Genomic DNA, 26,280 nt, shown 5'->3' on the forward strand with positions numbered 1-26,280 from the left:
AGATGTTGTCTCTAGACGCTTTCCATAGACCCAGAACCCCCGAGCAATTATTACATAAACAATGGCAGGTAAAAACTCCCTATAGTGGGAACATTCAGAATATGTTTATTAATAGTCTTGTGTAATTTATAAACCAACATTTGTGTTTGAGTTTCTGTTCACATTGTATTTCTCATATTCCATTAACACTGTGTGCTATATGACATTAATTGTTGTGGAGCAGGAATAAGGGGGAGAAAAAACAGACACTTTTATTATCTGATTAATTAAAGGTAAAATTGTTGTGTTGTAGCGCGCTGAATTTTAGATAAAGTCACTAAAATGAAAAGTAGATAGAATAGAAAATATTCGGGGATGACCAAATGAAATGAAATGAGTGATGCCTTAGAAAACTTGCGTCTACTCCCATCAAACTTTAGGTGGCGTTATAGCTAAAAGGTGCAGCTCCGTCTCCTACTGGAGGCTGGTGCGTCAAGATGGGACCAAGACGAAACTGAACTGATCCATCTTATCTCAAAGTTTATACAGTATTTGTTCCGGTGATCCTGCGCGCAAAATATAATCTAAATGAATGAAAGACCCAAATGTGAAATCATTCGGTCACTTTATGTGTTTTATGTGGTCTTTTTTAGACTTTGGTTAACTTTCCCTTTTTAGAATATTACTTGTGAGACCTGCCTAACTGTAGACTGTTATAGACTTTGGTTCACGCTGACAGTTCTCTGTTTCATCTGCCAACTAAATAGCATCATTTAGTGCTTCCAGGGGCAAAAACATCTTTTCTTGTTGGTTTTGAATGGGGTGAGTGAAAGAGAAGAATACCTGAGGTTTCTTCTGCGACCAGCAGCAGAGGGAGTCCCTCCAAACCTACGCCTACCTTCCTACCTGCCTGCCCACCGGCCGGGAACCGCCTGCATCCGACAAGGGATCTCTTCCACAAAATCAAGTGTGGAGGAAAGGGGTGTGTAGGCAAGAAATTGAATTGGAGGGAGGAAGAAAGAGAGAAGAGACACCGAGGGAGGGGAAAAGGTCAGGGACACGGAGGGGAGGATGGGTGGGGGGGTCTACTACACTGCCAGAAATAAGGAGAGTGTCTACACGGTTTGGCAGACGAAACCAAGGAAACGAAGTGAAATAAACTCGCAACCCCCCTCTCACTTCAGCACAGAGATTTTTATGTCTTTTTTTTCTTAGAGTAGTTTGGATTTTGAACATTTTTTGACTCTCTCCAAAGACAGTGTTCGAGCTTAGGGTGAAGTCTACGCACCACAGTGAATTTCGGACCGTGCGTAATTTGGAGAGTTTATTGCTGCGCCGCGTCAGGATGCGCGTCTGTCCGCTGCTCGTCTTCCTCTGTCTGCTGTACGCTGGACGCTCTCAAAAGCTATCCGCTTTCACGGTAGGAGCTGCATTAGTCACAGAATATTTTTCCAATCTTTTCTATGAGAGAAAAATGGTTTTAAAGAGACGAGCATGCTTTTGCTTTCCATGCGTAATTCTGGGAAGAGCCCACTCTGGCAATAACACCAGCAATGTAGTTTTAAATCAGCTCTTTTTCAATCATTGCTTTATAAGTTTTAATTTAATTTCCAAAGATCCTTATGTTTCAAATGATGAATCCATACAGATGGATTCCCAGCCACAATAAAACCATTATTGTCCATATCTGCACCTTTTTTAGATCTTCCTCCAAAGACGGTGCATTTTGAGTGACTTTTCTAAATCTAAAAGAAAGGATTAGAGAACCTATCATATGGAAAGGGGGTTTTTATTTATTTTTGCTTTTTTCTACTCAAGCAAAGTCTGTCCTTGAGTGTCAGGATTTCTGCATGGTGTGAGTGAGTTTAGCTGCTGACTCTGGTTGTGGTTTGCGCTGGTGCGGTCACCTGCATGCCAGCTTCTTGTGACATGTCTGCCTCCCTGTCCACTTAACCGTTGTTATTCCAGCTCTTCACAGACTGGGCTGCCAGTGCCATGCTGCACCACAACACATGGCATTGTTTACAGCAGAAGGGAAACGTTTTTTTCTATTTTTATTTTTTATGATTATGTCATTAAACTGCAAAAGAAAAGCATTTCTTGAGGAAAATTTCATGACCATGATCAAGTTCAGATGCAGTGCCAAAAAGGATTAATAGACAGTGGAATGTGCACAGTCAGAGGCTACCCATCTTTACAGAGCCAGGATCATGATTTATGGTTTAGGTGAAGATGCTTTGATATCCCATTGGAAATAAATGGCCAGGAGTTGTTAACCTGTAGGTGAAGGGTCGGAGATCCTTTCTCCGTGACAGGACCATGGACTCGTGGAATGTGGGAGGAATTGTTTCTGAGCCAGTGACTTGATGCATTCATTTACTGGAATCAAATCTACAGATCTGATCTAAAGTTTTTTCCTTTAAAGGTGGCAATATTTGCCTGCAGGTAATAGACAGGTTTTAAGCCTTGTTTGTGATGGGTTTTTAGTGTTTTGCTCTTACACTGTTGCCTGTAAAGTTGGAGTAAAACATGTCTCCCCTCTTCTCACAAAATGATTGAAAATGTAAAGAATAAAAAAGAAAACTTTCAGAAAACAAAATGATTCCATCTTTATAGGCAAGAGTGTAATATAGCATTAAAAAATATCAACAATTCCATAACATGACAGCAATCTTTGCTGATTGGACCTGGTTTTTTGAATTGCGCAGGTAGTCCTGGACTTTCCTTTGGATGCCCCCGCGAGTGATTTATGGCTAATTTTTTTAAGTGACACAGGAGAGGTTACCGCAGGAGTCAAGAAAATGTCTCCTTGTGATGTTTTGGGCATTTTTGAGGTTGAATATGGCAGTTAAATATATGGGATGTTTTCCTGGGTTATTCATGAGGCACTTTTTTAGTGGTAAATGGGAGTATGAAATGGTGCATGAGAAAATGTGAGCTCATGAACGACTGGCTGTTTCTTAACGGAAATAATAAAATCTGCGGATAGAGATTTTACAATAAGACATGGGCTCAGTCGCTCCGGTGGTTTCATCAAATCATGCACCTGCCCAAGGAGGCATTTTTCACCATCACTTGACCATCAGTCTTCTCATAACACCTCTGAGTGACAGCAACTAAAATCTATTTCCTTTGAGATGACGGCTAGTTAAATACTGAGACCGTCTTTCCACTCCTTATGCTCGAAACAAATAATCCCTTTTGCATCCCAGCATCCACGCAGGAAACTCCCGCCAAGGCCATTTAACACGTTCGACACAGTTCTCAGTCGGGGCCCCCATTGACCCTGCAGGGCTGTGGTGTGAGGGGCCTCTCCGGGCGCTGGAAGCGGGGGCCTCCCAGCCCACAGGGCCCTTATAAGCTCACAATGGGCTCTCTGCTGGAGGCTCGCTTCCTCCGTACTCCATTCAGTCCCACAATGTTGCAGAGCCATGGGGAGGTAATAGGATTTGATTTATATGCTGGTTGGTTTAGAAAAAAAAAAGAAAATCGCTCATACTCTGTGTGTCTCGCCATCTCTTGCTCCTCTTGTTCCTTTGCCAACCTCTTGTGTTCTTTGAGCAGATGTAAAAAAACATCTTCCAAGAGAGGTCACACAAAGAAAAAGAGAAGAAACAGTGAAAGGCAAGAGAGTGAAATGAAGAGGCAAACAGGGAAAGTGAGAGCCAGCTGTCTGGAAGTAGTCAAGAAAAGGATTTGAGGAATAAATGGACTTGAGTCACAATATGCGTTCTGTCTTGTATGAGTCTGCTTTTATGATAAATCAGGGTGGAAGCCTGCGCTGCGTGTAGCCGGGGTGGAGGCCATCCATCACTCCCCGCCATGTTGTTGTGCAGGACAATAATGCCGACTTGGAGAGGCTGGAATGAGACGTCAGGGGAGTGTCAGGACTCTTGTTCAGCCTTGGCCATCCATCACCGCGGCCAAACACACAGGGATCCGCGGCGGACAGGGAACTACGATTAGATGCACACCGGAGGAAGAGGTGCTCAACACACCATTAGTCTTGAAAGCCTCCTCCTCTCATTGGCTTTCATATCTTACTTGTTGTTCTCCTTCAGTGCGGCCAACTGTGACTTTGGAGATGAATACTTGGATGTCTGATGGAGAGTCTGGGTGGTTGATTTCATGGGTGGCTGATTTCATGGCTATAGCTGTGATTTTCCACGCTGCGATCTTGGAGCGTTATCATAAACTCGCAGGCACTTGGCGTTCTGCTGTGTGCTGTAAAGCGAACATTTAGCGGGATGCTGGGCCGCTCAATGACTCTGTCTGGGCTGTCAGTCTGACGGCCGGCAGGGGCCGAGCTGATAATGCCGGAGCACTGGGATCACCGGAGAGGCCGTCACCGGCTTTGCTGCGTTGGTGGGTCACCTCCAGGCGGTTGCTGGACACACACAGACACGATCAGTGTGGCCACTGAGAGGAGGTGAGGAAAGTCCCAACCAGTGTGCTATGGAGTCAAAGGAGGGAGTGGGGGTGCCATCAGTACGCTGTCAGTTAGGACTAAAGCTCTAACAAGGGGAGGCTGGGAGATGTTTGACCACCAGTTCATGATGAGAACCAGGCAAAGACATGTGCAGCTGTTGAACCACGATTCACATTCAACTGTTAATATCAAAATATAACAATAGATGGCTGTTGAAGTGAGAGCCAAGCGATCAACCAGACAGAGTTCATGAATGTGCTCCAAAGTGGCAGCTTCTTCACAAAATCTCCCAATTGTGTCACGACGAGGAAAAGCTGTCAACTTTTCTGACTTCTGGCCAATGTAATGAATGTAGTTTGTTTTTTTAAAACATTCAGGGGAGAGGTTTTTGCTTCACAGTAACAGCTTTGTCCAGGTCTCAACACTTAGCATGTACCTGCTTGTTTTTTTTTTCTTCTTTCTTTTTTCCTCTTTGTAGCAGAATATGAGACAGACATCATGCACCCCTGCGTTGCAACAGTTTCACGAGTCGCGTCCTCAACAGACATCAAACACATTTTCAAAGCCAGTAAAATATAAGGGTTTTGAATTTTTTTTTCTTTAGCCTCATCACCCCCACACATCCCTTGTTGCTCCTCTTCTGATGTGTTTGAATGGGCCTCTTCGATCTGATTTCCCCACAAGGAGATTTATGAGCAAGGTTGACAAAGTGGGCCGCCCCCCCCACCTCCACCGGCCCAGGGCAGCTCCCCGGCCCCTGCCAACCCTCTCCTCCCTCCCAGGTGCATGCAGCCCTGCAGCCATGCTTGTCTGAATGTGAGGGGGGGGGGGGTCGCCCTCACCAAACCTCACCTCTCACTTCATCTCTAAAATTGAGCTTGAGTTTGAGTTTGAGTTTATTCACAATACCATAGTAATAATTATAATAATACAATTGAATTAAACGGATAGAGTGAATGGGTCCCCCAAGGAAGCTAGGAAAGCTTATAGGTGGGGGCCCATTCATATAAGGGTGGGGGTACAGTCAATGCTATAAGCAGTTACCATCCGTAAAGAGATGGTGATGGATAAATGCATACAAAATACACAAAAAAACACTTAACATACATACTTAACATCAATGGTGGACAGTAACGGAGTAAATTTACTTGAGTACTGTACTTAAGTACATATCCAGAAGATTTGTACTTTACTTGAGTATTAGATTTCTTTGGTACTTATTACTCTTACTTGAATACATTTCCAAGACAAATATTTTTACTTTTACTCGAGTAAATTTCTAGGAAGGCTGAAAAGTACTCGTTACTTTCAGGTCTGCTCTTTTTTCTTCTTCCCTAAAATCCTATTGGACACAAGCTGTTTTTGTCAAAGGAGGAGACCTATCACAGTGCACGCTCTCCACTGGGATGTACGTAAAGAGGAAATACGTCAAGCCTCCTCAAAACCATACCGCCAAAGTAGCCTGCGTTTGTCAAGAAATGTAAGAAATTTACTCTTACTCTTACTTTTACTTAAAGTAAATTTAAAAACATTTACTTTAGTAGTATTTGTACTCTTACTCAAGTACTGGGGTCGAGTACTCTGTCCACCTCTGCTTAACATTACATACACATACAGTCACACACATACATCCCAGCAGTCCATGAAAAAGCATTTTATATTATATATAGGTTAGTAATAGATTATTTTTTATTTGTCTTTTAAACTTGGAGATAGATTGACGATCATCTCATCCCTCATCAAGGATGTGTGGGACTTTCCTTTGGGATTTCTTTTGATAAGAAACGTCTCAGTGACAGCTTTGATTCTTTGATTTGAACCACGGATTTATAAACAAGTGTGAGGGAAACAGAAAAGGTTCCTGTGTGTGAATGGATGACGGAGACGGATCCTGGATATGCGTGCATGCACTGAACACTAAACAAACACTTCACAAAACAAAAGAGTAAAGAAAACAAAAGTCCGTATTTAATATGTGCAAATATTTTCTTAATAATCGGGTAGCCGAGGAATTCATTGCGGTATTTGTTTTTGAATATAACTGACTGAAAACAGCACCTGCGTCGGCATGATGATGGGTTTCTTTTATCTATTTTGCTCTGTTCATTATTCCATTATTGTGGAAATGCTAACACTGCAGCTGCACAAAGCGCACTGACATCTATCACTCATTCAGCCTTTTCATTCAGTGTAGCAGTCACAGCTTGTTGCCCCCCCCTCCCCTCCCCGGTTAGCACCACCACCAAGCTCCGTTGTGTGGCTTGGCAAAGGGATTTCATACCAAAGTGGCAGCTACAAAAGTGGCATTGACAAAGGTGATCCTCTGCATACAGCCGGGAGTCTGTGTTCGTGTTTTCCCTTTCATGAGCGAGTAAAACATCTCTCGGAGTGAGTCCAGGTGAATACCTGTGCAGATGCTGGCACAGACAAAGACTCGCGGAAGCGTTAAAACAAAGCCAAAGCTCGGCTGCACCCTGGCCTGCGCTGAGCTTGACTCGTTTTTGTGTCTTCCGGTGTATCTGCATTTACGAGTGGTTTTATTAACTTCATCTTTAACTTCCAGTAAAAGTTGTAAATCAGAAAAGGTTTTTCAGTCTGTTCGACAGCTTTGATGAAATGCATTTTCCGTTAACCTTCATGAATCCCTCCCAAACACACCTGTAGTCGTGGAGATTCAAAGAGATTCATCAGTGATTCCCAGAAATGGCTCATTTAGGAAATGCTTTTTTCTGTGCTTATCTCCTACTTTCTCGCTTTTGCAGTTTCTGCGGGTGGATCAGGATAAGGAGTGCAACATGGAATGCAGCGGAGCTCCTCGCAAGCCGCTGTGCGCGTCCGACGGCCGGACCTTCACATCTCGCTGCGAGTTCCTCCGAGCCAAGTGCCGCGACCCCCAGCTGGAGGTCATTCGAGGGCCATGCAAAGGTCAGGTCATGAGTCACGCTTCAGCGCCGCCTGACACTCTCAAATGCACCGGCGGGGGGGTGCACATTAGACACTTGTGGGTTAAATTCGTTTCAACGTAATTGAATCTGTGAGTGCTGGGAGGACAAGTGGGGTTGACACTGTGAGAGCGGGTGAAGGGGGAGCTCACTGATGCCTGGATGGTTCAACGATTTCACGCGATTTGTGTGATGAAGGAAGTGTCGTTAATTTGTCAAAATGATATATGTTTTTTATTTCATTGGAAAATGTGTTTCCTTTTACTTCCAAACTTCAAGGGTCTTCAACTCTTTGAAGCGAAATTATTGTGCAGTGGAGAGAACCTTCAAATGAAGTGTCCTGACAGGAATTAATGGTCTCGTTGTCATCACGCTAGATGTAAAGCTCTACATTTGTGACAAACAGAGGGACTGGGAATGAAAAGTAAGGGGGGATCGAGAGCCAGAGAGGTCAGGCCACTAACAGACTCCCTCATTGTTACAACTCTTGTTGGAAAGAAGAACCCATACACTCGACGCTTCAGCCTCCAGCCTCCAGCCTCTTCGCCCCCGCTCCGCTCACTAACGCTACACTGCTAGTTCATTGCTCTCCGCACAGCGGACAATGCTCCTTTCTTACCACTTTACACTATGAGATCACTAATGCAGGGAATACAAGCGAAAAGGTTGGCTTTAAAAAGACGTGTCATCAGATGGAAAAGTGTTGCTTGGTTATACACCCTTGTAGGGTTTCCATGGCAATGTTACTTGGCAGACATCTGGATGTGGTGCGTAGCGCTGCGTCTCCGAGTGGAGGAGTTCAGGCGAGAAGTTTCCTCCGGGAACGTTGTCTTGCGTGCATCAATCCCGTCACCGACATCAGCACCTGCCCGTGGACGGGCAGAGCCAACGGCAGCTGCAGGATGACACCGCAGGGCCGGTCTGGCCTGAGACACACAGGCATGGGATTGTCTTTAAACATGGCAAGAGTGGCACCACATTTGTTTTCTATCACCGCGCTTAGACGATTCAAGTGTCCTCTCATTTTTTCCAGACAGCCTTTTGGTCGGAGCCCCTCGGTGAAGGACGATGGTTTTGGGTTTTTCCACTGTAGCTAACTTTAGAGCTCCTCAGCTCATTCTGCTTCTTTCATCCGGAACATCATACGTCTGGTCCCCTCTCCTCAGCAGTGTCAGTGACACATGAAATCCTATCCTCCCCCGAGACTGAGAGAAACCAGCGTACATTCCCATGGATGTGTCTGGAGCATGCAAGGCTGCTGGCTAAAGTGGCAAAAGTTTTTTTTAGCTTCAACATGAGTCACTGTTTTAATGTTATTTGAAGCGGCCAGCCCGAGCAGCGCTGTGTGGAAGCTAATGTGTCACAGCAAGTTACCATCAAATTCATCCCGGATCACAGTTTGGACAGCTGGAGCTGTAGGCCAGGTGAGCTCAGGCACCTGTGGATTGATGGGATGAGTCATGACTCCGATTGGGAAATAGGAAAAGACTTGGCTGCGCATAGCTGAAAAAGTTGTTGACTCACGTTAAGATAAAAAAAACACTCTGACGGATAAGCATGAGCTGAACTTAACAGATGACAGAGGTTTAGCAGGAGAGTGAGACAGACCTTAAGTACAGGTCAGGCTTTCCCCGTGCATCAGCCTTTTTTCTTGGGTTACTGGAATATTCTGGAGGATGAGAATAAGCTGCCACATTCAGTAATGGCTTTACCACCAGGCCCCGTGAGCGCTCGCCGCACCAGCTCCCAATAAGACTGGTGATGTTGGTTCTATTCCCAACCACACAGGCATCTCCTGCTTCCGAAATGGCTTGAATTGTGTCCCCCACCCCCCCCCCCCCCCCTCCCGTCTCTCCTCTCTCTGTCTCTCTCTTCATTTTCCTCACATGCTTCATCCTCTGTGAGATTCGACATCTTTCTCTGACTTTTTAAGTATGTTGGTTTCATAGTTGTGGAGCATAAGAAAATAGTTGAACTGTGGGCTGATTCATGGGTCTCTCTGATGTCTAGTGATTCTGGTGATTTGTGGTGCTCCTCAGATACATCCAGATGTGTAGCAGAGAAGAAGTACACAGAGCAGCAGGCCAAGAAACTTTTCCCACACGTCTTTGTGCCTGTATGCAACCCCGATGGCACGTACAGTGAGGTAACAAAAAATAAAAATAGATAAATTGCATAAATTGTGTTTGTTTTGAAGCAAAAGCAAATTCTTTGACCAGAGAAGCCACAGTTTAAGCTCTTTCTCACCGACCGTGAGCATTTTACCACTTTCTCCTGTTCAAATCAATCTGTTCGCGGGATGTTGTTTTTTTAACACATTTCCTTCAAATGTCATCCCTATAACTCCCATTTTTATGTTTCCGTGTCGTGTTGATGCACAGGTTCAGTGCCACAGCTACACTGGTTACTGTTGGTGCGTCACCCCCAACGGGCGGCCCATCAGCGGCTCGGCGGTGGCCAATAAAAAGCCTCGATGCCAAGGTGGGTAAAATGCCAACTGTTGTTTATAGTTAACTTTAGTTCATGGTTCGTATTTTGTAATACGTGCCATTTAGGTACCAGACTTTTCTGCAGCAGTGATAGGTCAGGCTCGTCACAGCAAAGCATGAAATTCCATGTTTGCTGGGGGTGGGATGCAATCTTTGGTCCAGTGGGAATGTGGTCAGCACTGGACTGGCGGCCAAAGGTTTTGAGGGCCACCCCAGCTCCGAGCGTTGCTCAAGGCATGGGGCTGTGGCGTAAACAAGCTAGGCAGAAAACCCATGCTGGAGACTTGAGAAACAAAGTTTAAGTGTGAGGAATGTAAGTGTTATTGGAGCATAGCGTCCATCATACACTCAACTAACCAATGCCACATGTCCCGCCTTCACATCTCTTTGTGGCTGCAACAGCAGCAGCGTTTATACAGCTATCGAGAGCTGTACATTAATAACTGCTGTGTTCTTGAAGTCTAAAAACTACATGAAATATCATTCCATTGTTCAAGTGATTCGAAGTAATGTCAATATTATAAAATGACCCATAATTAATCTATTACAGCATGAGGTTCTGTTCAGAAAGGCCTTCTTAAATCGTCGGAGAAGAGGGTTGCCTCCAAAGTAATTTCTCAGCCCCTAAAGAAACTAGAAGCTTTAAATCGAAACCATTTGGGATTGTAAAACCTTCAGTTCATATTATAATAACATTTGTGGGTCCTTCCTTACAATGTTGATGTGACACCAAAATTGCTGTAAGACTTCAAGTTAAAAGCGCGCATATGATGTATGACAATATAACAGCATGACGCCGGTTCAAAATAAAATTGCTTACTGTTTTTCACAGATGAGACAGACGGAGGCAAAATTCTTGTGTAGCTAAGTCTGATCGCTTCTCTTTTATTTGTTTTTCTTAATAATACACATCTGTTATGTTTCAGGGTCAAAACAAGAGAGACCGACCACAAAGGAACCAAGTAAATCAGGTGAGACTCCTTGGTTTAATGACTCGGTAATAAATGGTCGGGCGCCACCTTGGGCCCATGCAGCTAAGCTGTACTTGCAGCGCTGCAGACTGTGATGAACACACAGAGAGCTGATAAAAAGGCACCGTCCAGCCAGCCACTCAAGGCAAACTAGAGGGAAACCTTTACCAGAGGTTATCAGTTCAGCTTAATGCAAACAAACCGTTTAACCCTTGCACTAGAAATGATGTGTGGTGGAAGCCAAACAGCTCTCGTGCATTTTACAACGTGCAATAGAAGCGAGTTTGGTTATATGTGTCTTTTGTGTTCATCCAATTACCAGACATTCACATTTCAAAGTCTGCAAGCATGTTTGTGTATCTCTCTATTTGTGCCTGTCTGCATGCATCTGTGTTAAGGTCGTTCCAGCTGAGTCACCTGTCCAGGCTTGCCTCTGTAATATTTTGTCATTTCCAAAAGCATCAGCAGCCCGAAGGCTGATATAAAATCAGAGTAATAAGTTTGAGGAGAAAGTGAATGTCAAGCTTTAATGCAAACTGCCAGCAGCTGCGGCGCTCATAACTGCCCGTTTTCAACCAGACAGCCAAAGAGACAACCGGCTGCAGGAACGGAGGAGCGCCGGCTTATCAAATTCACCTTGTCTAACCTTTTCACGCCTAATCTTGTTCTGTTTTCTTTTCAGCCATGGTGTCATAAGAGTCAAGGAAATGCCCACACTTTATCTTGCAGTCTCTTTTAACTCATTCTCGCATCAAACATCTCCCCCCCTTCCAGATTTACGACCACTAAAATTCCCTCTGACTCCACTCAGGAAATTGTATATCTTACTCCATTTGTTTAACTGATGTGCTCTGAAAACTTACAAAGAGTGTAATTTGGGGTTGTTTCTTTTTTTTCTCTCTGCCTTTTTTGTTTCAGATTGATTCCTGGTGTGATTGCGTGTGTGTTTGTGTGAGGGCGAGAAAGTGCATATACATCTACTTGTGTTTGTCACATGGGCTATTCCTGTCAGTGTGACTTTCACGTCTGCGCGTCTCTCTCTCTAAACATTCGTGGGTATAGTGTCTGTCTGAACTCGGCCAAGTCATTACACATACATCAAGTGGGAATGCAAAATGTAAAAAAAGAAAAAAAGAAAAAGCAGGAATCATGGGAGAGGGAGAAAGGGAGGAGGGGAGGTGAAGGAGGGGAGGGGGCTGTGGTTCAGTCTGAACTGGTTGGATAAACAGCGTGGTGAAAGGCAGAATAAACCGTAGGTTTGTGGCATGCCAGCACTGAAAATAGCAGTGATTGCATCAATATTTTGATTCAGAAGAAGCCCAGCAGTACCTAAGCGTTCCTCGGCAGCCTGAAACTTGTATTATTATACCAGAATATAGTCAGTTAAACAACAACTGTTTTGGTGCGATCACATTTCTGCTGCTTGACTTGATAAATGTGTTGTCATGCCGGAATCATACCCAGCTGACGAGTGACAAACAGCAGTAAAACTAATGTCACGACCACAGAGAGCATGGGGGTTTCCTGGCAGCCGCTAAAAGAGGTGTTACAGTCATGTAAAAGTCCACAAATTAAAGATGGGTCATTAGTGGTTTATTGTGAATCCAAATCATAAATACACTCTTTGAAATGGCATTTCCATCCCTGGATTAAGCAAAGTAATAACAGGTCTCTCTCAGTCAGTCACACTGACTGTATGTATTTTAATCTTCCTAACATGCGCGACTCGATGACGGGCTGGCATAGCAAACTTGCATTCAGTATAAACGCTTGATTTTTTTTTTTCTATGGAAATTCATTGTTAAAAAGGGTTGAAGCTAAATTTGGAGCCAGCCATTAGAGATGTCCTGACGTAAATACGTTAACAGAGTTTTATTGAGCAGGAGTGACCCAAGCTTGAGGTTAACCACACTTACTGTCATGGTCATCCTTAGTATTTGGCAAACTCCCTTTCTCTCACTCTCTCCATAGATCAGACAAGCAGTAACCTCCCACAACTAATTGGTACATCTCAAACTTGGCATTTGCCTTTTATTTTTCACCCACAACTGTTTCGCTTACCTTTATACAGCTCTCATAGGCTGATGACTGGACGGAGGAAACGTCAGGGACGGCTACGGCTAGTTCTTCCCTTGTTTATGATAACTGACCTCAGTCTACCCTCTTTAGCGTAACAAGCTCTCTTGGTGCATGAAGTGAAGGGATTATGTGACCACTATACTCCTTTCTTTTATCATTCTCCTCACTTCTCCTCTTGCTTCCATCCTCCTTGACCGGGCAATGTGCAAAATCTCATATAGTTAAGTGATCCCTAATCTGCCTAACTCTCATAATTGTAGTCTCTTTGCGAATATTCTCCATTCTAAATGCAGATGACATTGGCCTGGTCGTGGACCCGCCGCCCACCACAGAGGACGAAGGTGAGCTCTTACTCATCAGCATGCGAGTAAAACACATTGTTTGAGTCTGAGCCTGTTCACTGAGATGCCACTGACTCAAAAGCTCAAAAGAGTTTCAAGACATCCTTAAAAGGGGCAAGGAGTTGCACGTGATGCAGTTACAGCAGCACGCTTTTGCAGAGGTGTCAAGTAACAAAGTACAAATACTCCGTTACCTTACTTAAGTAGAAATTTTGGTTATCTATACTTCACTGGAGTAATTATTTTTCAGACGACTTTTTACTTTTACTCCTTACATTTTCACGCAATTATCTGTACTTTTTACTCCTTACATTTTAAAAACAGCTTCATTACTCTATTTCATTTCGGCCTTTAAAAAAAAAAACTATCCAGTTAAATTGCTCCATCCGGCTTGAGTGAATTTGGTTGTGGTTGAATGAGAAGTATAAACATAATACCATTCCAACACCCTATTGGTTTGTACGCGTCTGCTCTCTGAAACGCATGTTAATGCTCAATAGTACACATATATATTTGCACTATACTAAGATGCATTCATTTTCAATGGCTTTTGTCCTTAATGGCTTTTTTCCCCCTTACATTACTTTTACTTTTATACTTTAAGTAGTTTTTAAACCAGTACTTTTATACTTTTACTTGAGTAAAACACTTGAGTTGATACTTCAACTTCTACAGGAGTATTTTTAAACTCTAGTATCTATACTTCTACCTGAGTAATGAATGTGAATACTTTTGACACCTCTGCACTTTTGGGGGTAAATGGATTCAGGGGAAGAAGTAATGACACCTTTAAGAATGACAAGAAGTACAATATTTTGATTGGGAAATTTAAGCAAAAGAAAGACAACTTCACCACAAGTTTGTGATATTTTTTCCCAGTAAATTTGATATAAAAAGTAAAGACTGAGAAATAGAGGATAGGATGTGCAAGAAAACCAAATAGTGTAATAGCCACATGGTCATCATACCAGGCAGTCAGGGATTAAGTACGACACGGAGCAGACTTGCTTTCACATTCATTAAAATGAAGAAGAAGAAGGAAAAAGCTGATATAGAAATGTCACAGAAAGAAGAAAACACCATGAATAGAAAGCTGACACTGATCACTGTCATCGTCTTTTATATTCCTTTTGAAGACACATCAACATTTTTATTCGATAGATGAGCCCTCACCTAACCCGTTGACCTTATGATAAACTTTGCATGCCTGTTAGAGCGTAGGAGCTTTAGATCTACCAAATGTGGCTCAGATGACATTTGTTTTCTGTTTGTTTTATTTTGTTTTTTCTGGGCTGATGTCAATTAAACTGTCTTGCTATCTATTTTTTTCTCCCCCCAGTCTTCACTTCCAGTTCCCCGAGTCTGATGAAAAAGCAGCTTCTCAGGCCGCAGATCAATAGGACCAGAGCACCATGTGAGTTTGGGTGTTTGTTAACCTCGACTGAAAACTGAAAACACACTCTGCATTCTTCCTGCTTGTGTGAGCCATCGTGGTTTGAGGTTCTTCCTGTCTTTTAAGGACAGATGGTTGCTTGTGAAACCAGTGCATGTTGGTGTTGGAGTGTGTCAAGCTGCAAGGGTCTGCTTCTCTGTGGTTCTTTACATTGCAACAACTCTTTAATCACCAACACATGGCACAATCACAGGAGCTCCTATTCTTCCGATTTTACACATGTGGGTTTTTCTTTATGTCAGTTTCTTCTTTGCCCTTAGGGAAATGTATTTGCTTTCCTTATCTGAGGCTGGCCCAGTGATGAGAGTCCTCACTTGTGTGTGAATCCCATTATCATAATTTACAACCAATATAAAAGTCTGAGAAATGGAGCATTGATGGTTTTGATTATCATAATTTCTTTGGGGTATTGGGGTGAAAAAAAAACTCCTGCCCCGAGAAAGAGAGACCATACGGAGGAACTGGAGCGAAGAGAGTTGCTTTAGAAAGCAGGGGGGATTTAATTTGGTTTCTTTTGTGCGGGTAAAGCTCTCTAATGAAAATAAACAAAGGGAAAAAAATGGCTATAATCCCGTGGTAGCTTCTGAGCCTTTAGGTGAGCGCTACGGAGAAGTAGACTATTGCAAAGAAGGTTCTCGTGACCAGAAGAACACTTTTTCCATTTAAAAAATGTTGTTTTTTTGAGTTTACTGCTCAAATCTCTGTTGGAGACCAGCACAGCAAACAAAGCGGGTTCCTCGCAAACAAACGTCTGCTTAGATGCCTTGCAACGTCCTACTACGTTCACTGCATTTACGGATATACAGGAGTACATCATACATTCTTCTAGGGAACTTATTAACACATCGACTCCAGATACTTTTCCATTTCTTGCAGTGACGTGTCAGTGTGTGTGGGTTTGTGGAGGCAAAGGTATAACTGCCCACTGTTCTGCCTTTGTCTTGTCTGTTTCTGTCTCTGTCACACACATCCACAAAAGGCAGTGGAGTGTCCAAATATTTACTTAACTTGGGGCATAGGGAGCTGGACTTAGTCATTAGCCTGGTAATGTCAGTAAACAATGCCACGGGGTACTGATATAGCAGTCTGCAGCCATTATCTCCAAGCCCTCATCTTCCACCTCACTTCCTCCTCCTTATAAATAAAAATGATTTCAGTCACATCCAATGAATGTTGTGTTAATCTAACTGTTCTGGTTCGATTAGGAGTGACTCCAAATTAAGCTTCATGTGCAGAATGTGTATTTGCTAATTCCCATGTGACCTCTGGCTCCTCTTTGCAGCATTATCTTGTGACCAGGAGCAGCAGTCTGCACAGGAACAGGCGAGGCAGAACAAGAACGATGCCGTAATCATACCAGACTGTGCCGACGGAGGACTCTACAGGCCCGTCCAGTGCCACCCCTCCACCGGCTACTGCTGGTGTGTGCTCGTCGACACTGGAAGGCCCATACCAGGGACGTCAACCAGGTGGGCTGCTAATGACCAAAACCATGCAAAATGTGTTTTGTGTCTAGTATGCAGAGGTGTGAAGTAACAAAGTACAAATACTTCGTTACCTTACGAAATTTTGGTTATCTATACTTAACTGGAGTAATTATTTTTCAGATGACTTTTTACTTTTACTCCTTACATTTTCACGCAATTATCTGTACTTTTTACTCCTTACATTTTAAAAAACAGCCTCGTTACTCTATTTCATTTCGGCCTTTAAAAAAAAAACTATCCAGTTAAATTGCTCCATCCGGATAGAGTGAATTTGGTTGTGGTTGTTTCAGATGTTCTTGTCCAGTTTTGTTCTTACATCCGTTCCCTCAGATTCCTGCAACTAAACTTGGATGTACATTCCAATAAAGGTTAGGATAAATGATAACATGCCTCTGAAGTTTGACTTTTTGCACCATTAGAATACTTATAAGCAACAAGTCATCATATCTTCTGCTCTCTGAAACACATGTTAATGCTCAATAATACACATATATGGTTCTTTAATATATTTGCATTACACTAAGATGCATTCATTTTCAATGGCTTTTGTCCTTAATGGCTTTTTCCCCCTTACATTACTTTTACTTTTATACTTTAAGTAGTTTTGAAACCAGTACTTTTATACTTTGACTTGAGTAAAAAACTTGAGTTGATACTTCAACTTCTACAGGAGTATTTTTAAACTCTAGTATCTATACTTCTACCTGAGTAATGAATGTGAATACTTTTGACACCTCTGCTAGTATGTTTCTTTCTTTGACACCTGTGGAAATGCACATCTGACATTAAAAAAGATGTCTCTGTGGCTGATGACAGAGAGGGCCTCGGTGCTCTGGAGAGAGGCAGGTCAGAGGTTATGCAGCCGAGCAGATTGTTGCATTGGTGCACTCCAACTGGGCAACATTGCCGGGTATCAGATTAACAAGACTCCAGGCACAGAGCCAGTCATCACTTCAGCACAGATATGGAAGCGTGGATTTTCCTCTTGTCCCAGCGCCCAGTCGCGCAGAAGCAATTGGGACTCTGCCGTCTCTCTCCAAGGGCGGCAGTGAAAGCTTCCTTGTGTCCCACGCTCCCTCTCTGCTCCTCTTCTTCAGTCTCTCTCTCTCTCTCCTTCTCCCCATCCCTCCCCTTTCTATCCTCGTACCAGCTCCAAATCCTTCCCCTCATTTTGGATGTTTCACAGTCGTGGTTTGCCAGAAAAACAATCATTTGAAACCCCGAAGCATTAATTGTACGGGGTAATTGGAAAACAGTGGTTTCTTCTAATTTTATGAGAATACTTTTGCTCATTCGACCCCTTTCATCCATTTTACGATGAATTAATTTACATTTTTCACACGGTGTGTTGTCGCAGGTACGAACAGCCAAAATGTGACAGCAATGCCAGGGCCCATTCCCCGAAGCCAAAGGACTACTACAGAAGCAGACATCTTCAGGGTAGGTCTCCAAAAGCTGCACTCAGTGTCTGTTTTGTCTCCTTGTTCTTCAGCCGTTGGCCTCCAGCTGCTGCCACGGTACCAAGGTTGTGATAACAATGTGTATGTGTGTGTTGACATCATTACCAATGGTCAAGGAAATGCTCGATAAAGAGCTGAGGATTGCCAGATGCTGCCCTTCACTGGTCAATAAGCAGAGAGACAGAGACAGATTGGGGGAGGATTAATCTTAAACTGACACTGGAGATGGAGGATAGTGTAATGAAAGCACAGAGGAGAAACAGCAGGGAGGTGAGGTGGAGATAATGGATAATAGGATGCCAGAGGCAGGTGCTGATACCAAGACTGATAGCAGTGGAGATAACGAAATTGAGGGCAGTAGATCAGTTAGGGGGTGGCGATCATGGAGCAGGCTTAGTTACAGGTGAGATTGTGTGAAGAGGATATTTGTATCTTTGAATATTACACTTCCAAGGTGTATATATCTGATGAGCATTCCTGAATTGATGGATCCAACGACAGATTTTGAGAAATTATAAATTGTTACAGCCAGGGCCGCCGCAAGGGGTGTGCGAACCGTGCGACCGCACGGGGCCTCGCGCTATGGGCCGTTTTTTTTTTTCAAATTTTTTTTTTTCAATTTTTTTTTTTTTCCAAATTTTTTTTTCCTTTTTTCCCTTATAAATATCAACAGTCACGTTCCATTACAGACCTAAATGTGTACTACTCTGTGCATATCAATAAATATATGTGCAATGATGCGCGTGTCTGTTGTTCAATACAACTGATCAGACCAAGCGCAGACACAAGCTGCTCTGATCCAGACGGGTGGAGTGTGGAACAAACTGTCACACAATGTCGAGAGAACGAGACAGATTCAGGAAATTTCCATCAGGGGATGAAAAAAGAAAAAAAACTAAAGAAAATGGAAGAGTTTAATGCCTCTCTGAAAGGCTCGTTTGATAAATTTGTTACAAAAATCACCGATCCGACCGGGTCTCAAGCAGCCGCGGGGCCCTGCGTCGAGGCAAGAGATGATGATGAGGCAGGGGAAGGTATCCAGTATTTTGCTAATTGGAGAGTTAAAATTGCGCATATAGACACCCCATCCGACCCGAAAAACCCAAAAAATTTTGCGCGCGCTCGCTACGCTCACGAGCGAGGGCTCCCCCCAGCCATTTCGCACATGGCCTCGCAAATCTCCCAGGCGGCTCTACAGCACTTGATGTCACCACGGCTGAACTTCAAAGAACAGATACCCCATAAAAGTATGTACACTGAAGTGACACAATATGAGATATGATGGGTCAAGGTTAAGCCGTGGTGTTTAGCAACCATGGGGTGTTGGGTCATTAAATCAATTTATCACAATTTTAGTCTCACACTCGGAAGGACTCTAAGAGATATTTCTCATAAAGCTCAGGAGAGGATCATGAGAAACTAAAATGAAGAAATATGTTCTTTGATGAATTATGTTTTGTTAATACGTGTTAAAAATGTACTTTTTAGTCCCCATAAGTTTTACCTACTTTTTCACAGAAATTATAATATTTGGATGCCTTAATCCACTTTATTAATACAAAAACACATTTTCATGAGGGGATTTATTTAATTTGTTTTTACTTGGTGATGTACTAACTGCACAGCGGAGGAGACACAGTCTCCTACAAGTCTACATTTGATCTCATAAATCCTGCAGTAGAAAACACTGTGCATACAATACAATACTCTTATGCTACAGATTCCACGTTGTCACATTGTTAAAATATATGAACTGCTGCAAGTTATGAGATACACTTTCCCCTCTGCCCATGCATTATAAAAGAGCTGGACAGACTTTCTCACAGTTTTTCTCTGAGGAGTTGGTTTGCAGTCAGACTTCTGGAGGTATGGGGGGACACCTTTTTAATCCAAATATGGGTAATTGGTAGAGCAAACAAGCCCTGGCAAATGTTTGGGACACACCCATATACTTACTTACCACAAGCTATCTATTTCAGCTTAGCTTAGCTAATGTTTCCTTACATTCATTCTGATTGAAGCTCTCCATCTGTCCTCATTTCAAAGAGAATCTGAAATGAAGACTGAGAGTAAACAGAAACCACTGGTGGGTTCCAGCACTTAGCAGTCTGGCTAACTAACGTGGAAGGGTCTGGGGAAAGCATAGCTTGGCTCCATTGAAGCAGCTTCGTGAAGTTTCTCCCCAAATATCTTCCAGGCCAACCAAAACTAACCCAGTGGTCAAAACCTTTTAACAGTGCGACAAAACATAATAACATTAGATAAGAATGCTTATGGTCCCTCAGGTATTTATTAACAGCTCAGAATTCAAGTTCACTGAAAGGGCCAAGTAGCTAAAGTGAAGCTATCAAGCTGTTTGAAACTAGCTGTCACTAAAAGAAAAACACAACCTCAATTATGTATCCATAATGGAAATCAACACTCTTTTAGAGGCAGACACAACCACTCATTCGAGTATCTGGAAGGTTTGGCACATCTGCATTGATATTAGTTTTGAAAGCTGGATGTGGTCCCTTGCTAGTGCCCCCCGAATGTAAAATACAATGCACTTTAGTGCATATGCTAAGTAAGCATGCCTACATTTTGTCTCTAATTTCAGATCTTAATGCATTCATGAATTATTATAAAGGTTTGTCATGCAAATTAGTTTGGGGATTAAGATAAATCAATTCAAAACCTTAGTAGCTTGAAGCATTTTTCCTCATGTTGGGATGTTTTATAAGACTTCCATCCATCCATCCATCTATTTTCCCCCCATTTCCAAGTCCATGTCTCTAAGACTTATGAAGGGCTAGTTTATGTAAAAAGATAGACTGACTCCAATTAAAACCACTGTCAAACTATCTGTTACAAAGTCTTAATTTTGTAAGTTAGATCCAGTGTCACATGATCGGTCTGATCATCAGCCTCAGACAAACTCAGTTGTAAATCCAATGACTTGTCAGATGCTGGCTACAACCAAATCACAGTTTCAAGCTGAACATTTCTTGGAAAAACTGCTGTTTTTTGGTGGTTTGGTAAACACGTTAATAATCCAGCGGCCTACGAACAGAGCTGCCACTGTTCCTGTCTCATCCACAAGTGTTTATGTAACAGAGTGCCAGGACGGAGCCTTGCTCTCCTCTCGCAGGTGCTGCAATTAGCTGGAGAACAGCACTCTGTCTCTGCTCGAGCATTGCAGACCCTCGTACACTTTATATGAAGCAGGGGAGGCAGACAGTCTCATACAAGGATTTATATAAGACAAATAAACGTTTTTCATCTTTGCTCCCAAGCGGCACAGGTGGAAATGAAAAACGGCCGTGTATAAGTTGAATGACAGCTCCCAAGTGTAATGAGCGAACAGACGTTGCACATTCATTCAGGGTCAGAGACATACATGCTTGAAAAAAAAACTCCAGCTCTGTATCAGCCAGGTTTCCAATTAGCCAGATTTTGTTAGTGTAAAGCACACACACACACACACAGCATCTTTTCTTTATGAGCGATTGCGTCAGCGCCTGCAAACCCTGTTGCAGTACGAACCCGAAATAATTATAAACTGTGCCTCTGCATTGCTGCAGCCCATTTGCAGTTGAAGTGCTGGTGATGAGAGGTTTATGGGGCGAGATGCAAGAAAGGAGCGACTTGCCTTGGAAGCGGCGGGAAGGGAAAGCTGAGTAGCTGGCTTGCGCTTTCCTCAGAGCGGGATCATGATGCAGCATTGAGCAGGCATTTTGAGCTGTGACTGTGAGTGCTGACAGGGCTTTGCCCCATGTGGCTCCGGAGAAAAACACTGCTTCTCATTGACAGCAACGCACAGGCACACACATGTAAACATGCACATACAGTACTGGCCAGCGTCTCACAGATATGTGGGGGCGCGTGCCTTGTGCCTCCCCAAGTTTTTCATCCAAGCATTCTCAACTGGAGACCATTCTGCAGCCAGAAAAAACTGGTTAAAACATGATCGCAATCATCATGGAGCGAAACAGCAGCCATTTGCTACTGAAGCCTTGGCCTGAACAGAAAATGGCCAATCTCAATTTCCTCTGACTGACAGCAGGCACATTTGCGTCCTTTCCCGCAGTTAAACAGTGTCCAGAAAGACAGAAACTGATATGTCCCCCCCGCCACAAGAAAAACCATTGCTGCCAAGGGGAATGGACTGAGGCTTTACCCAATCGCTTCCCAATTGAAAGAACTGCAGACCTCTCAGATTCCTGCGGCATTACGGAGCGAACCGGTGCTTTCCATGAAAAATACTAAGGTCTCAAATAAGTCCAGCAGCATCCCACAAATGTCTTCTCAATAAGAAACTAGATAAAAACTCTTTTCCTTCTGAGGGTGCAACTGTGCGACTGTCTAGACTAATTTACCACAAGAGTCTCTGAGAGGCACCAGCTTGGCCATTAACAGGTGGGTCAGATATTTTACTGGGCCAGGGCTCATTGAAAAACTAAAACTTAATTGCAAGTACAGGAAACTGTGGAAGAGTTTGAACTTGTGGGCTCGGCACTGGTTGCTGAAGCTCTGAAAGGTGGAGTGGAGGCTGTGTGTTTATGCCAATGCTGGTCGCCACCTGTTAGAGAGGTGCAAAGCATGCTATTATCTCCAGCACAGGAGAATCTGGCCCCGCAGGCCTGGGCCATAAAAAGAGCCGCAACCTGTGGAGAATTTCTCCTCCACAGACACAGTGTGAAGCCAGACTGTGAGAAAAGCAGAGGAGACTGGAATCCAGGAAGCCCTGAAGTCTCCATAGCCTTCAGGTCTTGGAAAGCAACACTGGTGCAGAAACTATATGGCCTAACAGACAATTACTGTCATTAAGGTCATTCCACCACTGTTGCTCCTTGTTTTAAAATATTCCCATGATTTTGCATGAAATTAGACTTTAATAGGTTGTTACTGACTTCACCTGATAATACCAACTTTACCTGCTATTCACTTCAAATAGTGACATCACTATTTAATTAAGAACATATATTCGGTAGTTTTTGTTTGTCTTTTGACGTATACTTCCAAATAAGACCAAGTCTATTTAATTTATTTCCCTTTTTTGATGAGTCTCCTCTTTTTTTTGTAACCTCCGAGTTCCTCCAGCTGTCAAAACCAGTAGCATGCCTCCAGGATGATTGCCAGGTATCTGCTTCCCCCTTCTTTATAAAAGCGAGTGAAGGACAGCGCAGGTTTATCTTATCTACTGCTTTTCTGTACCTTTGCGTTAAAACTGTACTACTGTTTACACAAAGTCCCCCTTCAGAACTATCTTAGGCCACCTATCCTGACAGTAACGCACATTGTTGCAACTCTTTTGACCATGACACGTTTTTTTTATCTATATTTTTCCAGTATAAGAGGGACTTAATCCCATATACAGCGCATACCTCAGCTCTCACACACTCATGTGTCTGTGCTTCATTTTCCAGGCTGTCCTGGGGCAAAGAAAACAGAGTTCCTGACAAGTGTTCTTGACGCGCTGTCGACAGACATGGTGCATGCTGTCACAGATCCAGCATCCGCCGGAAGGTAGGAAATTTGGAAGTGAATATGTCCATCTTATGTTAACTTATGCATATCAGTGGGTTCAAGCTTTCAAGACGAAAATCACAAATTCCACTCTGCTATTGTGGTTTGAATAAACTAGAACAGTCTTTGTCCTCTAAACCAAGTTACTGGAATCCAGTGAATTATTTTACATAAATTTGTGAAAGGGATAGAGACGTGAACATTTGGCAGCAATCTTACTGAATTAATATCTGACTTTTAGGATGGCTGAGCCCGACCCGAGTCACACTCTGGAGGAGAGGGTCGTCCACTGGTATTTCAGTCAGCTGGACAAAAACGCCAGCGGAGACATCGGGAAGAAAGAAATCAAGCCTTTCAAACGTTTCCTGCGCAAGAAATCAAAGCCGAAGAAGTGCGTTAAGAAGTTTGTGGAGTACTGCGACATCAGCAACGATAAGGCGCTTTCACTGCAGGAGCTGATGGGCTGCCTGGGAGTCACAAAGGAAGAAGGTAAAATGAAACGTAGAGACCTACTGATAAGTGTCAAGGCCTTCCTTTGCCTCGAATCATGTTCAATTATTGATGCTTCTTCATTTTGTCCCTTTTTCAAAAGTTCCTGAGGTCTTAATGGAATGTCTGGGACATGCTTTTGTCAAAATACCACAGAAAGATAGTACAACTCCTCCCCTTTCATGCCTTCATACCTCTGTTCATTGCAGCTGGTTGAATGGGGAGACCTGAACCCTCTAGTCCTTTTCCACCCACTGCTCTGCAGGGTGTGCCTCATTGTGATTGGTAGTACAGCTTTGTAATCCCAGTCACTCAGTGTTTCCCCTTAAAACTACTGTATTTTCCGCATTATAAGGCGCACCTTCAATGAATGACGTATTTTAAAAATGTTTCCATATATAAGGCGCACCGCATTATAAGGCGCACTAAATATATGGTAAAATACCGTACTATAGTGGCTGGGGTTGAGTTACGTATCTACCTGATGGAGCTGCGCTACAAGAAATGCTACAAAATCCTACAGCCAATGCAAAAAAAAAAAAAAAAAAACAAGAAGAAAAGTACCGTATATCAAACTTTATTAACAAAATAAAAAACAGCTTTGCTCCGTCTCGTCAAAGTTGCCATTATGCGAGTCAGCGTCGCTGCTGTTGTCTTGAACGTCTGTGACGATTCCTGACATTTTTAGCGCCGTTACTTCGGCGACACCAACTACAGTAGCTACAATCCCCCTGACTACAGTAACAAAAATTACCGTAATGATCATATATAAGGCGCACTGCATTATAAGGCGCACTGCTGGTTTTTGAGAAAATTAAAGGTTTTTAGGTGCGCCTTATAGTGCGGAAAATACGGTAATTATTACTGTACCCACACCAAGCTGGAAACTGTTTGATTAATGAACTATTCTCCAAAATGTATAAATGTAATCATCCTCTTGTTGTGAGTCATGCATCGAACTGGTCTTGATTCTTAAAACACCACAACACAGATGGGAAGGCTGAAGTAATGTAAAAGTCAATCAGCGGTTTGAAATCGCAGTCTAGTTGCTGCATCAAACATAGACAGTAAACGGAGAGTTATTCAGTCCTTTCTGTCTTATGTATTATTTTCACGAATCTGTTTTTGAGCACCTGCTGTCAATAACACATCAAATGAAGTGAATCAAAGGGAAAACGTCAAAGTAACAGCTGGAGTTAGTTGGAAAAAAAAGATGGAGCAGAATCTGGCCGATGCATATGTGCATATCTTACGTTGACTTATGCACATGTGAGTTGGGTCAGTGACTTCACATGAGCCTGCAAATGTGAGCTGCTCACTGACAGTGTTTCAAAGATTATTAGTAATTATTTCAGTGGCACATATGAAAAAAACAGAAGGAATAGTGGTCAATGAAGGTTGGTTTTATTAGTGACCAGAAATGTAGCTGTAATCTTCACTGGAACCTGTGTGTTTTCATTTATTCAGGCTGTTAAGTTTAATCTCTCTTTTTGTCTTACAGGAGCCAAACCTGGAGAGGGCCTGCTTTCTAGTAAACTAGTAAGTAAAGTACAGCCGCCCGTACTCGTGGAAAAGAAAACAGCTGAATAGCCCGTCTGTTACAGTTCACTAAGGCAGAAATATATTCAAATCTTGCCACATAAGAGGATATACAGGACTGTATCAGAAAATTAGAATATTGTGATAAAGTTCTTTATTTTCTGTAATGCAATTAAAAAAACAAAAATGTCATACATTCTGGATTAATTACAAATCAACTGAAATATTGCAAGCCTTTTATTATTTTAATATTGCTGATTATGGCTTACAGTTTAAGATTAAGATTCCCAGAATATTCAAATTTTTTGAGATAGGATATTTGAGTTTTCTTAAACTGTAAACCATGATCAGCAATATTAAAATAATAAAAGGCTTGCAATATTTCAGTTGATTTGTAATGAATCCAGAATGTATGACATTTTTGCATTACAGAAAATAAAGGACTTTATCACAATATTCTAATTTTCTGAGACAGTCCTCTGTACATTCATATACATACACATGCACATACATATACATATACATATACATATATTGGACTTATGTAAATACAATTTTCTTTGTTCAGAATCCGTCGAAGAAGCAAGGCTAAACCCGACGACAGAGATTTCCCCTCTTGCTTGGAGAATCCGCCCTCACCAATCGGCAATAAAGGAAACTATAGTATTTGCACTTTGTACTTTAAGAAAAAAAAAGATGTAAATTCACTTTTGTAGAAATAAGGTATTTAAACAGACTGCTGAATCTGTGAATGATGTAGTTAACTTTTTATGTCCTGTCAAGCGAAAAATGTTTAACACATACAATGTATGTGTCCTTTGTGTGTCTTAAAGAACGTGGACTTTTCAAGGTTGTACAAGTTTTGATGTTTGATGCTATATTCTCTGCCCCTTGACCCATCGTAGTTTTCCTCTCATGTTGATGATATTACAGCAGATATATGTATAGTTTGCTACACAGCTAAAATAACTTAGACCATACCATCCCTCATGTACTGACCCATTTCATCTTTTTCCTGTGCTTTGTAAAGCAGTTTGCAAGAATGTATTACACATGCAGTACACCATTAAAAAATGTCCTATGTGCTCTCTTATATTAATCTTTTATTAGAAAT

The 26,280-nt window shown here is 42.6% G+C and overlaps 1 protein-coding gene across 2 annotated transcripts; it reads left to right on the forward strand.

Moving 5' to 3' along the window:
- The first annotated feature begins 1,045 nt into the window (after positions 1-1,045).
- On the forward strand, positions 1,046-26,280 carry smoc2 (SPARC related modular calcium binding 2). 2 transcript variants are annotated; one of them, XM_061744788.1, is made up of 13 exons: positions 1,046-1,399; positions 7,171-7,333; positions 9,390-9,496; positions 9,732-9,831; positions 10,766-10,810; positions 13,150-13,230; positions 14,570-14,644; positions 15,966-16,152; positions 17,528-17,610; positions 23,039-23,138; positions 23,380-23,627; positions 25,129-25,166; positions 25,735-26,280. In XM_061744788.1, the coding sequence occupies exons 1-13, from the start codon at positions 1,325-1,327 to the stop codon at positions 25,756-25,758; spliced, it is 1,326 nt and encodes a 441-aa protein (XP_061600772.1). In that variant the 5' UTR covers positions 1,046-1,324; the 3' UTR covers positions 25,759-26,280. The 2 variants fall into 2 exon arrangements, with proteins under 2 accessions (XP_061600772.1, XP_061600774.1); XM_061744790.1 differs by having other exon boundaries at positions 13,183-13,230.

This window comes from Cololabis saira, chromosome 17 (genome assembly GCF_033807715.1).
Source record: "Cololabis saira isolate AMF1-May2022 chromosome 17, fColSai1.1, whole genome shotgun sequence".
Classification (NCBI taxonomy): Eukaryota; Metazoa; Chordata; class Actinopteri; order Beloniformes; family Belonidae; genus Cololabis; species Cololabis saira.

Bases quoted from the DNA above. Each gene is read 5' to 3' on its own strand.
- smoc2 (XM_061744788.1), top strand. From the start codon at position 1,325: ATGCGCGTCTGTCCGCTGCTCGTCTTCCTCTGTCTGCTGTACGCTGGA. The intron at 10,811-13,149 runs GTGAGACTCCTT...TCATAATTGTAG, and splicing joins AAAGGAACCAAGTAAATCAG to TCTCTTTGCGAATATTCTCC. The intron at 16,153-17,527 runs GTGGGCTGCTAA...GTGTTGTCGCAG, and splicing joins ATACCAGGGACGTCAACCAG to GTACGAACAGCCAAAATGTG.